At 41.2% G+C, this 14774-nt stretch overlaps 2 protein-coding genes across 2 annotated transcripts in view; one reads left to right on the plus strand and one right to left on the minus strand.

Moving 5' to 3' along the window:
- pkd1l2b (polycystic kidney disease 1 like 2b) overlaps positions 1–844 on the plus strand; it is a 41770-nt gene extending 40926 nt beyond the window's left edge. The window contains exon 32 of the mRNA XM_037545431.1: positions 304–844. Coding sequence (XP_037401328.1) covers positions 304–387 — 84 coding nt within the window. The 3' untranslated portion in view covers positions 388–844. The remainder of the gene's footprint in view (positions 1–303) is intronic.
- A 1286-nt stretch (positions 845–2130) lies between these two features.
- Positions 2131–7769, minus strand: psmd7 (proteasome 26S subunit, non-ATPase 7). Its single transcript, XM_017707290.2, has 7 exons — positions 7576–7769; positions 5659–5750; positions 4937–5029; positions 4718–4815; positions 4528–4608; positions 4168–4259; positions 2131–3088 (listed from the first exon to the last, which is right to left on the minus strand). Exons 1-7 carry the CDS (start codon positions 7647–7649, stop codon positions 2626–2628), a joined length of 993 nt encoding a protein of 330 aa, XP_017562779.1. The 5' UTR covers positions 7650–7769; the 3' UTR covers positions 2131–2625.
- Between the last annotated feature and the right edge of the window lie 7005 nt (positions 7770–14774).

Raw genomic sequence — 14774 nt, forward strand, 5'->3', positions numbered from 1 at the left:
CACAAAAAATTAAACCAAAGTATCTCCAAAATGGCAACTTTTTAGAAGGCAAACTGTTATTCACTTTTAATGTAAGTTAATGTAAAGAGATTTTAATCAAAGCCATTTTAGAGCATTTATATTGGTTCATCATGTCCATTTCACACAGTATATAAAGAGTGCATTAATGTTGTGGAAATATAAACATCTGAAAAAATTTATTTTTTTTGTGCACAGCAACAAAATACAGGAGTCTGTTTTGGAAATGTTGCTTAGTGACAACCTCAATGTTTTGTCCTTGTGATTATACTCTCTTATCCCCAGCCCTCGGAAGAGGAGGAGATTGTGGACCTGATGTTTATGAAGATCTGCAGCTTTTTTGGAATCAAGACTAAGAAGAAACAATAAAAAGGCTGGACTACTGAAATGTCTGGCCTCCCTGTAAAAAACCCTCACTGGGTTACAGTATGTTCAAAATGCCACTGCTAGGATCTTCACCTTTTCACAAAAAGATTGACCACGTCAGCCTGGTCCAGTCTTCACTGGTTGCCCATTGCATTCCGTGTTCAGTACAAGGTTCTTTTTATAACATATAAAGCTTTGCATGTTCTGGCTCAATACTTAGCAGAGCTTCTTTATCTACACTGTATTGCCAAAAGTATTGACTCGTCTGCCTTTACACACATATGAACTTGAGTGACATCCCATTCTTAATCCATAGGGTTTAATATGATCTCAGCCCACCATCTGCACAGTTCAACTGTTCTGGGAAGGCTTTCCACAAGTGTTATGAGTGTGTTTATGGGAATTTTTGACCATTCTTCCAGAAGCGCATTTGTGAGGTCAGACACTGATGTTGGACGAGAAGGCCTGGCTCATAGTGTCCGCTCTAATTAATCCCAAAGGTGTTCTATCGGATTGAGGTCAGGACTCTGCGCAGGCCAGTCAAGTTCTTCCACACCAAACTGGCTCATCCATGTCTTTATGGACCTTGCTTTGTGCACTGATGTGCAATTATGTTGGAACAGGAAAGGGCCATCCTGAAACTGTTCCCACAAAGCTGGGAGCATGAAACTGTCCAAAATCCCTTGGTGCTGAAGCATTAAGAGTACCTTTCACTGGAACTAAGGGGCCAAGCCAAAGTCCTGAAAAACAACCCTGCACCATAATCCCCCCTCCACCAAACTTTACACTTGGCACAATGCAGTCAGACAAGTACGATTCTCCTGGCAACTGCCACACCCAGACTCGTCCATTGGATTGCCAGACAAGAGAAACGTGATTAGTCAATCAAGTGAACACGTCTCCACTGCTCTTCCACGGACATCTGTGCACTATGCGCCTCAGTCATTTTACATGGTCGACCACTTCGTGGCTGAGCTACTGTCGTTCCCAATCGCTTCCACTTTGTTATAATATTGTGGACTGTGGAATACTTAGTAGTAAGGAAATTTCACGACTGGGCTTGTTGCACAGGTGGCATCCGATCACGGTACCATGCTGGAATTCACTGAGCTCCTGAGAGCAGCCCATTCCTTCACTAATTGAACTATTTTAAGTTTCACTAACTTTGTAGAAGCAGTCTGCAGGCCTAGGTGCTTGGTTTTACACACATGTGGCCATGGAAGTCATTAGTAAACTTGAATTCAATGGTTTGGATGGGTGAGTGAATACTTTTGGAAATATAGTATATATGTGCCATCCTGTATTTTGAGATCACAAAATGTAGGCATTCTTCATGTTCCAAGGTTTAAATTGATTTCAATGGGAGGGCAATCATTTAATGTAGTAGCTCCCAAATTATGGAATACTCGCCCCCAGTCTATTCGGGATGCAACCTCTCCATCTTCATTTAAATCTCTGGTAAAGACTTACTTGTTTTCACTGTTATTGTTGTTCTGTTTAAACTTGAATGTTTACATGTATTGCCCTCTTGTAAAACGTGTCAAGGTTTGATTGTAAAGTGTCCTTGAGCATGGGAACAGCGCTATATAAATAAAATTGATGATAATGAAGATGATTAAAAAAAGAACCATCAAAGATGCACCACCATCTAGACTGGATCATCGAAGCTCCAGGTGATGAATAGCATTGTCTTTTTCATAGTCACATTTATATTCATTCTCATTGTCACACTTCCAAACAACAAACTTCTATGGGAAAAGTTTGCCTTTAATTTCTACTAATAAAATACAGACTGGAAGGGAGAGCATACAGTTTAATATTGTGACAGGCTTTTTCATGTTTATCAGAAATGTATCTGTATGCAATGTTTCTGTATGTAGTAAACAAAGTGTGTTTATCCTAATTAACAGTTTTACAGTTGGACCTTGCTTTGGGCTTTAACATTGAACAGATGTATTCTGCTGGTCTCTGAACAGCATTACAATATAGACGCAAACAAGCAGTACAAGCGTCAGTTCAGGACAGAAGACATCCTTTAAACTCGATCCACTTGCCGCTTTTGTTTTAACTCAAAAATGCAAAATGAAAAGTCCTCTATATATATATAAAAAAAAAAAAAAAAAAAAAAAGACAAAAACAATCCCAGACTAGACCTGTAGATGGCTGCAGGAGAAGAGAAGAAACCCCAAATTCCTCCCCACTTTAGTCAAGATTGTGTCAGTCCATGTCAGGATTTAAAGTTCATTTCTTTTCCTTTTTCTCATCTTTCTTTGCGGATGCATCACCCTTCTCTTTTTCCTTCTCCTTGTCTTTATCTTTATCCTTGTCTTCTTTCTTCTCCTTCTTGCTGTCGTCCTTCTCCTGGCCCTCTTTCTTCTCAGCGTCACGGTTGGCTATTTTGTTGTTGATAAGGTTGTGGAGGGCCACAACAGAGCGGATGAGTGAGGCCAGGTACACCACGAGCATCTGGTCGTTGGTCTTGAGGTAGAAGGCCTTGATGAACTCCTGCAGATTTACATCTGGTAACAAATTGAACACATCCTGCAGCTGGTAAATGATTTGGTGGTTGATGGGCAGCTTGCCAGTTGCAACCTTCTCCAGGTAGCTCTTGATGTCTAACAACTTGGAGTTGAGGCCCTTTAGACCATGCACCTGATTGGTGATGCGCTGGGACAGGGTACCTACAGTTGTGTCCTTGATGTCCCTGTGAGAGGTCACAAAAATCATTAAGTTGTCTTTAACTAGAGAACATAATTTTAAAAAGTGTTTGGCTAACAATTCAATACACATAGTAATACATATCCTAGGGTTTCAGTCAAGTGATTTTTCTATTGTGGCCAACACATTTGGGACTGAATGTCTGGCTTCACTGCTCTACATGAATGTAACTAGAGGTGAAAGATGGCTAAAACTACTCGCCTCACTTTCGAAGAGAAAAATGCTACCCTGACAAAGTCTATAAAATAGGCTGTGATCCTTATAGTTTTTCCTGAACTCCTAGACCCACTTAAACTGGCAGAAAGCTACCAAATTTGTGTTTTCCTGACATTTATATTCATCTCATACCCACCCTCCACTTATTCTGGAGAGTCTCTTCATATCAGGGTGGGTAAAGGATAGATTTTCTCCTTTTTATGCAACACCATGAGGAGATGAGAAAAAAAAAAAACTGTCATTATAGGAGGGTAAGGCAACATCAGCTAATTAACACGGATGTGAACAATGCTCCTTTTGACAACTTTTGCTCATGTTATCAGCCAAGAGATATAAACAGTCGTCCCCGTAACGGAGCTGCAAACACCTGGTATAGCTTCACCCTGTTTTTGGAGGTTTAAATGAGGTTTGAACGGTGAAACATAAACGCTAAATATCAGACTGAATGTCGTGGGTCAGAGAACTACGTCATGTTTTGACAGATGTGGTTTTGTAAGCTTGCTAGTGCAGTTAGTGCAGAGTTCAGCTCTAGTCCTGTACCCCCTGCCCCGCGAAACAGTCTTTCCCCTGATTAAAGTATTATTATTATTACTACTACCTATTCAATCCTTGCTTGAACTGAACGAGGTATGAACAGCAGGGAGAAACACTAAACTTTACAATGCAGGGGCTCCAAGCCTGGAGTGTGAAAACACTGAATTAAGATCTTGCCATTCTTGGCTTCTGTGGTGTCTTGCAGGTGAATCATTCACAAAGCACATCTTACTAGCGGAGTCACTCCCAGATTCAGTCCTCAAAATGGTTTTGACTACACAGTGTGATGTCACGTGAAACGTGAGAGCATCTTACCGAAGCAAATGCTCAACACCAACTTCCTCTGCCTCCTCAGCACCAATCTCACTGGTAACATGCTCAAACGTTTTAGATGTGGGAGTTCCATCCTACAACCACAAAAGCATGTGGATAAGAATAGTCAAATCTTCTGAAACTGAGCTGAGAACAATGATTAGAACATGTACATTTCAAGGCTATTGTGTAGATAAATAAAATGGGTCAAAACAATATAACTCAAGTATATATACGCCTAAGTTTCAATCTCAGGGAGTACAGCACAACAGAACATTGGACTACAAGGTTATACTAGGTCTGTTTTCTACCTCTATCCTATAATCACTGTTTGTGTTATACAAAATTAAAGAAGGAACTTACATCATGCACCTCCTCCACAGAAATATAGGCTTCAGTTGGCAGTCCCAAGTCTTTAGGTTTCACATCAATGATTACTAAAACCTGTAAAAACAGATACGGACTTTAAACGATGGCTTTAAAAAGGTATGACAATTGTTTACTTTTGTCCAAGCTGTTCAAGTAAACAACTGAAAACAGAACTGTTGCATACCGAGTTTGCACAGTACTGCTTCATAAGCTCATTAATGGCAATATCATTCTTGTGCAGTTTGGGTCCAGTGTGGTACCAGCCAACTATTCTTTCTCTGGCTATTAAAAAAAAACAAAAAAAAAAAACAGCAGATATTAATGCCATTATATTGAAACATCTGTAAACATCTTAGAGGCTAATATCATCAGCAAGTGTGACACTATTGTACACTGGTCTTACCATTGACTTTCTTGAACATGCCGTACATATTCTCCAGGTAGTCATGATCCAGGAACCACACAGAATCATCCTTATCATCTTCATCAAAAGGCACTGTTAAATAATTTAATCATTAAATTTAATATTACTAACATTTTCAGAGGAGGAATATCACAGAGCAAAAATGTTCACATAAAGGTGGACAATATATTTATCATTAAGTGCACTCAATAATCTGATCATAATCTGATTTCTGCAGTTGTGCAATTATTCAAATGATCACAAAAACACCAGACTCTGATCTAGAAATCTGATTAAGAAATATGATAAAGAGGCCACCATTGTCAGTAAATGGTAGCAAAACACTTCTGGAGTAGCACTGAAACCAAACATAAAATAAAGGATTTAAATATTCTTTATCCTCTAAATATATATGTTCAAATTTTCAGGTAAAGTGGTTTAATGTTGTGAATCACTGAATGAAAATCACTTTCGCTTAACAGGTGTGGCAGTACTAGAGGTTTTTTTTTGTATACACTTAAACCCACTAATTCTATCCATAAAGGGTCAGCTGAGCTGGAATAAACCTGCACCTACACTGCTGCTTAAAATATAAGACTAATGATCTCTGGCCTATAACTTCTTGAACTTTAAAAAAGGAAATATTGTGCATCACGAAAATGTCTTCAAGTATTACAATATACATTCCCATATTGCCCATCCTCACATACACAAAAACTCACCTGCAAAGCTGTTGGACACATCAAGAACTTTCTTCTGCCAAGAGCCGAGTAGCACACCCACGACTCGCTTCTGGCTTCCGACTTTTCCAATTCTGTAGGTTAAAAGGTCCATATGTAAACAGCGGCAGAAAAAGTACAGAAAAATAGTACTTAAGTGAAAGTATGGGTACTTTATTGTGCTTTTTGTTGAAGTGAAGGTATGGAGATAAAAGCATACTTGAGTGAAAGTAAAAAATAAAAGTAAAAAAAAAAGATTAATTAAAACAATCAGGTATATAAAGTAAGCAAATAAATATTTTAGTAACATCAAATGTCTTCTCTGTTTGGTGGTGTGACCAATACTAATCCTCAAACATAGACGAATTAGCATAATTGAGGGGATTATTTAACAATGAAATGAATTGAAATGAAATAACCTTAGCTCATGTACATTATGTTTATTATGTACATTATGCATAATAAAACTGTGATAATTCTCCAAAACTACTTCGGGGTGTAAAACAGGAAAATTAATTAAAGCGGAATTCCACCCAGCACAGTGGCGCGGTGGGTAGCGCTGTCGCCTCACAGCGAGGAGGGCCTGGGTTCGATTCCCCTGCCGGGTGACTGGGGTCCTCTCTGTGTGGAGTTTGCATGTTCTCCCTGTGTCTGCGGGTTCTCCGGTTTCCTCCCAGAGTCCAAAGACATGCAGTCTGGGTGTGAGTGAGTGTCTGTGTCTATCTATCTGCCCTGCGATGGACTGGCGACCTGTCCAGGGTGTGTCCTGCCTTCCGCCCAATGACTGCTGGGATAGGCTCCAGGGTCCAGCACACCCCCCCCCCCCCCCACCCCCCCCGCGACCCTGACAGAGAAGCGGCTTAGAAAATGGATGGATGGGGAATTCCACCATTTTTTCAACATTTCTCATGTAATAGGGCAGTCGTGGGCTTTAGGTTAGGGAACCAGCCCTGTGGCCGGAAGGTCACCGGTTCAATCCCATTGACCGTACAGTCCATGACTGTTTAGCAAGGCACCTAACCCCCAGTTGCTCCCCAGGTACCGTGGATAGGGCTGTCCACTGCTCCGGGCAAGTGTGCTCTCTGCCCCCTAGTATGTGTGTGTTCACTAGTGTGCATGCATGTGGGTATTTCACTGTACGGATGGGTTAAATGCGGAGGTCTGATTCCACAGTTGGCAAAATGGTTCTAAATTCCAATAAATTTATGTCGGGGAGCTTTGAGAAGTGGGTGTCTGGTTCCCATCACCAACACTAAACAAGTCTGACTCGGCAAGATTCTCTAGAAAGGGGCATTTCACACCAAACCACTGAATGAATATTTAACCAGTTACATCTAAACCAATTAATTAGGCAGCGTTATGATTTTTGAAAAATCGGGTTCCCCTTTAGCATCATGTTCGCTATCAAGCGCTTCTATTCGACTTCGCGATGTTCTGCTAGCTGCTCTAGACGTGTAACGTTAGGCTGAAGCACTAACCGTTTAATATAACGACATAAAAACAAACGGAAAGACATATACCGAGAAATATACTGAGCCAGTTCGCTAACGGACACACGGCTCAGTAGCAAGTCACATAAAATTGGCTTCCTTTAGGTGTTTCTTTAGCTGCGGCTGGTTAGCTTAGCATATCAGAGAGTTGACAGTTATGGATATGTTAACGATAGCTAACGCCATTTACGTCCTAACACACACCTGCTGTTGACAATTAACCCACAAAAACCGTGTTATAATAACAGCTCCTGCAACACAGCGGACAGAAACACAGCATATTCGTGCTGCTGGAACAAAGCTCGAGTTGAATTAGCTTAGCTATCTAGCTTTAGCCGGGCTAAATGACACAGCTAGCCTAGCCCGCTCACCACAGATGACAGTGAGTTAACAGTTTTTGCGCGTAGTCGCTCCACCAGCGCCTGCTTACCTGTTAAAATGGTCTACAACGCTCAGCAGGACCAACGGGTGGACGACCACCTTTTCCACAGCCCAATCCGGCATTCTGGTTAAGTCCAAACACTTAGTTAATGTAGGAATCCGGGGTGTTTTCAGGGCTTCAGCACGACAATCAGAGCGATACGCCACTGCGGGCTCCTCTTCGCTTTCTTCTTAGCTCGGATCTCGGAGTCTCCGCACATCGCCGCCTGCTGTCGCGGCCCGTATGCGCTCCATATTTAGTTACCGGGGAGAAGAAACTGGAGCCAGAAGATTCTTAAGCCTGAGAGCTGCTTTGTTGTCATGGCAACTTCCGTTAAGCCCCGAAGTTAGGACGGAGGCCATTACACAACAACAGTTCTTAAGTCTGTAAACGAAGTAAATGTAATTAGTTTCTGTACTGTACTTTTTTCGTCTATCTGTACTGAAGATTCTCCATTTTGGGCGACTTTTTACTTTCACTCCACTACATTTCAAAGTCTAATATCTGACTTTTTCCTCCACTACATTTTGAGAAATCTGTCGTTCCTTTTGGTTTCTGTGTGTATAAAAACGTAACATGTCAAAACAAAAGAAGCACAAAGCAAGAACACCAATCAGGGTATCATTTTATAGTAAATTAGTTTGGGCTGGTTTATGTTTATGAACAGAGACCTACAGATCAACATAGTAAAGGAGCTCATTTGTGATCCTGAGTTTAAAGCCAGTTTTTATTAAACTTAAACTTGTATCTAAGTTGTAAATAAATCTTAAACTGAAACTTTGCTTGTGTGTAAAAATGATTTCAGAGCCACTCAGTTCTTCCTGATGGAAACTGTTTACCTTCAGTGTTTTGTGCTTATGATCATTTTAATAAACATCAGCGTCACTAATTAATGGCATTCTATTAAAAGCCTGGTTTACCAAGAGAGACACTGGAGGATTTTCACCTAAAATGAGTTCATGAAGCCAGTCTTGTTATAAAAATGATAACAGGACATCAGAGCCATAATTAATCGTTTAGTACTTTTACTTTTGATACTTCAGTACATTTGAAGGCAAATACTTTAGTACTTTTACTCAAGTGGAGGTCTAAAGGGAGGAACTTCTGCTTTTACTGGAGTAATATTTTACCTTGGGTATCTTTACTTTAACTCAAGTACATGGTTTGTGTACTTCATCCACAACTGGTAATATTATCTTATTTGCAGATAAGAAAACGGTATTACAGAAACATCATAAGTTATCCAAAATATCCTAAATATTTTCTTAACTTTAATATAAACTCCAGAGTGTCCTAACTTTTGTTTTAATTGTCTGTTTCAATTGTTTTATGCAGTGATGTGTAGCACAGTTTGCTATAACCAGCATAATGACGTTACTTTTATCTACATTGAAAAAACATTGGTTTGACTTGAGTTTTTTTTCTAACAGTGTTTTAAACCCCAAACGCTGCAGATACGATCTCCACTGCCCTTCTTATTACCTTCAGATCAAATATTACCATGATGATGGTGAATAATGAGGAGACAGAGCTTACACTGACAGCATACTGGACAGAGTGCTCAGAAAATGCGAACAGCTGGCTGATGTTCTCATGGACATATTCAACATCTCTCTGAGCACTGTAGTCGTTCCAACATGCTTCAAGTCCACCATCTTCATCCCTGTGCTGAAGAAGTCTCCAGTGTCCTGCCTCAATGACCACCGTCCCGTTGCACTCACTCCCATCATCAGCTCGATTATGCCTTGAGAGGCTTGTCATGAGGCACATCAAAGACCAGCTTCTTCCTTCACTGGACCCACTGCAACTTGCATACCGCTCAACAGACGATGCCATCTCCACCACACTCCACCTGTCTCTCACCCACCTGGACAATAAAGACACCTACACCAGAATGCTGTTCATAGACTTCAGTTCAGCATTCAACACCATCATTCCTCTGCATGCAGATTGGAAAACTGAGCCTGCTGGGTCTGAACACCTCCCTCTGTAACTGGGTCCTGGATTTCCTGACTGAGAGACCTCAGTTAGACAGGATCGGTAACAGCATCTCCAGCACCACCATACTCAGCACCGGTGCACCTCAGGGCTGTGTGCTTAGTCCACTGCATTTTACTCTACTGACTCATGACTGTACTGCAAAGTACAGCTCACACCGCATCATCAAGTTCGCTGATGACATGACTGTGGTGGGTCTGATCAGCAAGAATGATAAGTCAGGGTACAGAGAGGAGGTGCAGCAGCTAACAGACTGGTGCGGAACCAACAACCTGTCTCTGAATGCGAACAAAACTAAGGAGATAGTTGTTGACTTCGGAAGAGTGCAAGGTGACCACCCCCCACTGAACATCACTGGCTCTGCTTTGGAAATCGAGAACCTCACCTGGTCCCTCAACACCAACTCCATAGCCAAGAGAGCCCAGCAGCGCCTCTATGTCCAGCGGAGACTGAAGAAGACTCATCTCCCCCCTCCCATCCTCAGCACGTTCTACAGGGGGACTGTGGAGAGTATCCTGAACAGCTGCATCATCACTTGGTTTGGGAATTGCACCGGCTTGGACTGCAAAACCCTACAGCATATAGTGAGAACAGCTGAGAAGATCATTGGGGTCTCTCTCCCCTCCATCATGGATACCTACACCTCGTGTTGACCCCATCCATCCCTCACACAGACTTTTTTCACTACTGCCGTCTCGCAGGAGGTACGGGAGCACCCGTGCCGTCACTGCCAGACTCTGCAACAGCTTTGCTCCTCAAGCACTCAGGTTTTTAAACTTACAAGGACTGATCTAACCCCCCCCCCCTTAGATTTTCTAAGCCGCTTCTCCCTCAGGGCTGCAGGGGGGTGCTGGAGCCTATCCCAGCAGTCATTGGGCGGAAGGCCGGATAAACCCCGGACAGGTGTAAGATAAGATAGAATTCTCAAATTAAGATAAGATTTGCTTCTGTAGTACGAATTTGTGAAATATCTTATCTTGACCTGTGGGATCTTAAGTTAAGACAAAAAGAATTTTCTGTAATACGGCCCTTGGACACTAGAAGTCACTCTGGGCAACGCAGTGTGGAGCTGTAACTTTCTCAGGTCCACAACTGAACCTGCAATCACTGCTTTAAGAACAGGGGAGGGTAAAGTCTCCTTCCTTCTGTTATAATGACATCATTAGAAATACAGTTATGCTCTAAAAACAGCTTGAGTATTTCTTAAAGGGCACTTCCACTGGTTTAAAAAAAACTTCATTAATTCTACATTGAGATTTAAACAAAGTCAGAGTGGTTTGGTGTGAAATGCTCTGTTGTAGACCAACTTAGAGAGTCAGAATTGTTCACAGTGGTGATGATAGGAACCAGATGTCCACCTCTAAAAGCTCTCTCATAGAAAGTTATTATATGCTGCCTGATGTCTGACACTTTTTGTTATGGTAGTTTTGCAATAAAACATGGCTTAAAATGGATTTTAAGTTCATTTATTTTAAGTCATTCATGGTAGAAAGACACATGTAGGATGTTATAAGATAAAATAGTCCCCAAAGAAAATGTTTTTCCAGATTTATGATATTTTAGCATTATCATTACACGTAAACACTCAGAAGACACATGTAGGCTTACTTGTGGTTTTGGATTGTAAATAAAACAGCTATATTTGTGTAGTAGGCATTGGGACCCCTGGTTGCTATCAGCACAACTGCAAAAGAGATCAGAGTCTGTAAGCTTTTCTAAACTGAACCATTTAGTTTCTCTGTAGTTAACCCTTTCACATCAAACCACACTCCTTGAGATGACTCTATTTACATATGAGGGGGTGAACTGTTCAGACATTTTTAAAAAATTTATGGAATTCCCCTTTAAAAATACCAGGTCAAAAACTGCATAAAGTCTGCATTAATCAGAAACCACAACATGTTTTCCTGTTAAATTAAACATCTTATTACTGCCAGAAGGGTGGCACGGTGGCGTGGTGGGCAGCGCTGTCGCCTCACAGTGAGGAGGGCCTGGGTTCGATTCCCCGGCCAGGCGGCCAGGGTCCTTTCTGTGTGGAGTTTGCATGTTCTGCGTGGGTTTCCTCCAGGTTCTCTGGTTTCCTCCCACATGCCAAGTCAGGCCAATTGGACATGCTGAATTGCCCCTAGGTGTGACTGTCTGTGACTGTCTGCCCTGCAATGGACTGGCAACCTGTCCAGGGTGTATCCTGCCTTCCACCTGAAGACTGCTAGGATAGGCTCCAGCATCCCCCCGCGACCCTGACGGAGAAGCGGCTTAGAAAATGGATGGATGGATAACTGCCAGAATTACTCAATAACAAAAAGTAACAAAGACAGTTTTGTGCAAAGTTATTAAATAACTTGAAAGAGTAATAAGTATTATCTAACCCTATTAAGAATCTCTTATGAACCTTTCTCTTTTATCTCACGTTTTATCAGCTCCACTTACTATATAGGTGCACTTTGTAGTTCTACAGTTACAGACTGTAGTCCATCTGTTTCTCTGATACTTTGTTAGCCCCCTTTTACCCTGTTCTTCAGTGGTCAGGACCCCCATGTACCCTCACAGAGCAGGTACTATTTGGGTGGTGGATCATTCTCAGCACTGCATTAACATTGATGTGGTGGGGTGTTAGTGTGTGTTATGCTGGTCTGAGTGGATCAGACACAGCAGTGCTGCTGGAGTTTTAAACACCTCAGTGTCACTGCTGGACTGAGAATAGTCCACCAACTAAAAATATCCAGCCAACAGCATCCTGTGACCACTGATGAAGGACTAGAGGATGACCAACACAAACTGTGCAGCAGCAGATGAGCCATCATCTCTGACTTTACATCTACAAGGTGGACTGACAAGGTAGGCATGTCTAATAGAGCGGACAGTGAGTGGACACAGTGTTTAAAATCTCCAGCAGCACTGCTGTGTCTGATCCACTCAGACCAGCACAACACACACTAGTACATCAGTGTTACTGCAGTGCTGAGAATGATCCACCACCCAAATAGTGCTTACTCTGTGAGGGTAAATGGGGGTCCTGACCACTGAAGTACAGGGTAAAAGGGGACTAACAATGTATCAGACAAACAGATGGACTACAGTCTGTAACTGTAGAACTACAAAGTGCAGCTATATAGTAAGTGGAGCTGATAAAATGGACAATAAGTGTAGAAATCAGGTAGTAGTTTTAATGTTGTAGATACTGTTGTTTTTGTTGTTTAGAAGATATGATAGGGATTGTGCTTAGTATGACGAGAGACACAAACTAATAGGATTAATTAACGAACAAGTTTTGATTTCAGGTTAACTTACAGAGCTTCCTAATACATCCAGCATCTCTCAGTGCAGTAACAGAAGTATGCCAGGCTTTATTTTTCTCTTTTTGGTGAAGATGAAAATGCTAAAGTTCAAAAGAGGTGTGACCCATCACAAAGCAGTAAAAAGTAAATTCCTTTCCTATAAATATCCTTAAGTAGAAGTAAAGTATTTGCATTCAAAACACTCAGGAAAGTTCAAATCCATGGAAATAAAGAGTAAAACGACTTACTGCTTACCTCTTTTAATGGTAATTTTACATTATACTTTCAGCTGGATAAGAGACCAAAGGTTAGAGCTGTTCTTATCAACCCAAACAAGTTGTAGGACCTGAATGACTTTGCATGGATTCTTAAGATGTAACTCTGCTCATGTATGCAGACACATTTAATATTAAGAGGCACTGTTTTTATAATAAATATCTTTTTAATCAGAGATATACCGCTTTCACTTAAGTGTGTGCGCTATACATGCAAGAAAACATTTGCAAAATTTAACGTCCACTTTATAACTGTGATTAAAGCATCATAAAACAGTTTATCATCTAATCCTAAGACTGCCAATAAAAATGATTACCTTCAAGGGCAAGGCTACAAACAGTCAAGCCTGTGATGTTAAGATTTATTCATTCATTTTCCTTTTATAGAAAGAGCAATGAACCTGTGGTCTGTGATATCAGGCTGAGCGGTTGTTGCTCATTAACCCCTTAAATGGCCAGGGCTAGTTTTATTATACAGCTATATGACCCAAGAATAGCTGAACCAGTTTGCATTGAAGTGTCTGTAGTTACTTTAAGTTACTGGGATTTTAAGGGTTAACACTAAGCTAATTGTAGGACAGAGTGAGCTGAGTTGGGGGGCCATTGTAACTGTTTTTGTGGTTTCTCTGGCTCTGTACTGTGCTGCCATCTTGTGTAGGTGGAAGTGAGTAACTGAGTTACTGAGTAACTCTACACCGTGAAGTTATCTTTGCTTTTGCATACACATTAGACAGTATGCGGCCTAGTAACTGTAAGTTGTGCCTTTTAAACTAAAAATGTAAATATGATCTGCCCCTGTAATCAGTATTGGTAGGGATGTAAGAAGGGCTTGCTATCAAAACCCAATACTTTTATGATACTAACCAAATTACTTCAATACTATAGGGTATTGGCTATTCTGTTTCATGCAATGCCGTAAGTAATCAGTCTTAGCACCTGTGAACCAATAAACACGCCTGTTTAAAACCCTGGCTGCGATTAGCTGTCTAAATCACATTATGTTACCATGGTATTAGCTTTAGAAAACAAAAGTGAGTAGGAAAACGTGTTCAGGTGCCACAAATGAGTAACATCAGCACTTCCGATACAGATGTTGATAAACTGCAGCTTCAATACATTAACAATAAAACGCAATTAGCTTTTTGCAGCATGTGTTTTGATCTCGGCCCATTCCTCTTGACAAACTGTCTTCAGTACCACAAGGTTTTGAGGGTCCTTCTGATGGACATGCAATTTCAAAATTCGTAGGCTTTCAGGGGGATTCAAGCCAGGAGATGGGCTAGGCCATCCAAGCACCGTCACCTCCTTTTTCAGAAGAAGTTATATGAGTTATTTTGGCCCTATGTTTGCAGTTGTTGTCTTCTGAAACACCCACTCTTGTCCCTAGATTCAGTTTCTTGGGCAATGAGGTTCAATTGTTCTCTAATATGTCCCAAGAATTGCTCCATTCATGATTGCCTTGATGCTGTGCAGTGCCAGAGTACCTTTTCAAGAGCCCCATATCATGATGCTGCCACCTTCATTCTACACTTGAGTGTTCTAGTTTATGTCTTCTAAGAACAAGAGTATATCATTCCAAAAGAGTTCAAGTTCAAATTTTAGATGTGCATCTTAGTACTTCTTATTTAGTTTTCCAAAGGGCTCAAGAACGGAGATT

This window comes from Pygocentrus nattereri, chromosome 15 (genome assembly GCF_015220715.1).
Source record: "Pygocentrus nattereri isolate fPygNat1 chromosome 15, fPygNat1.pri, whole genome shotgun sequence".
Classification (NCBI taxonomy): Eukaryota; Metazoa; Chordata; class Actinopteri; order Characiformes; family Serrasalmidae; genus Pygocentrus; species Pygocentrus nattereri.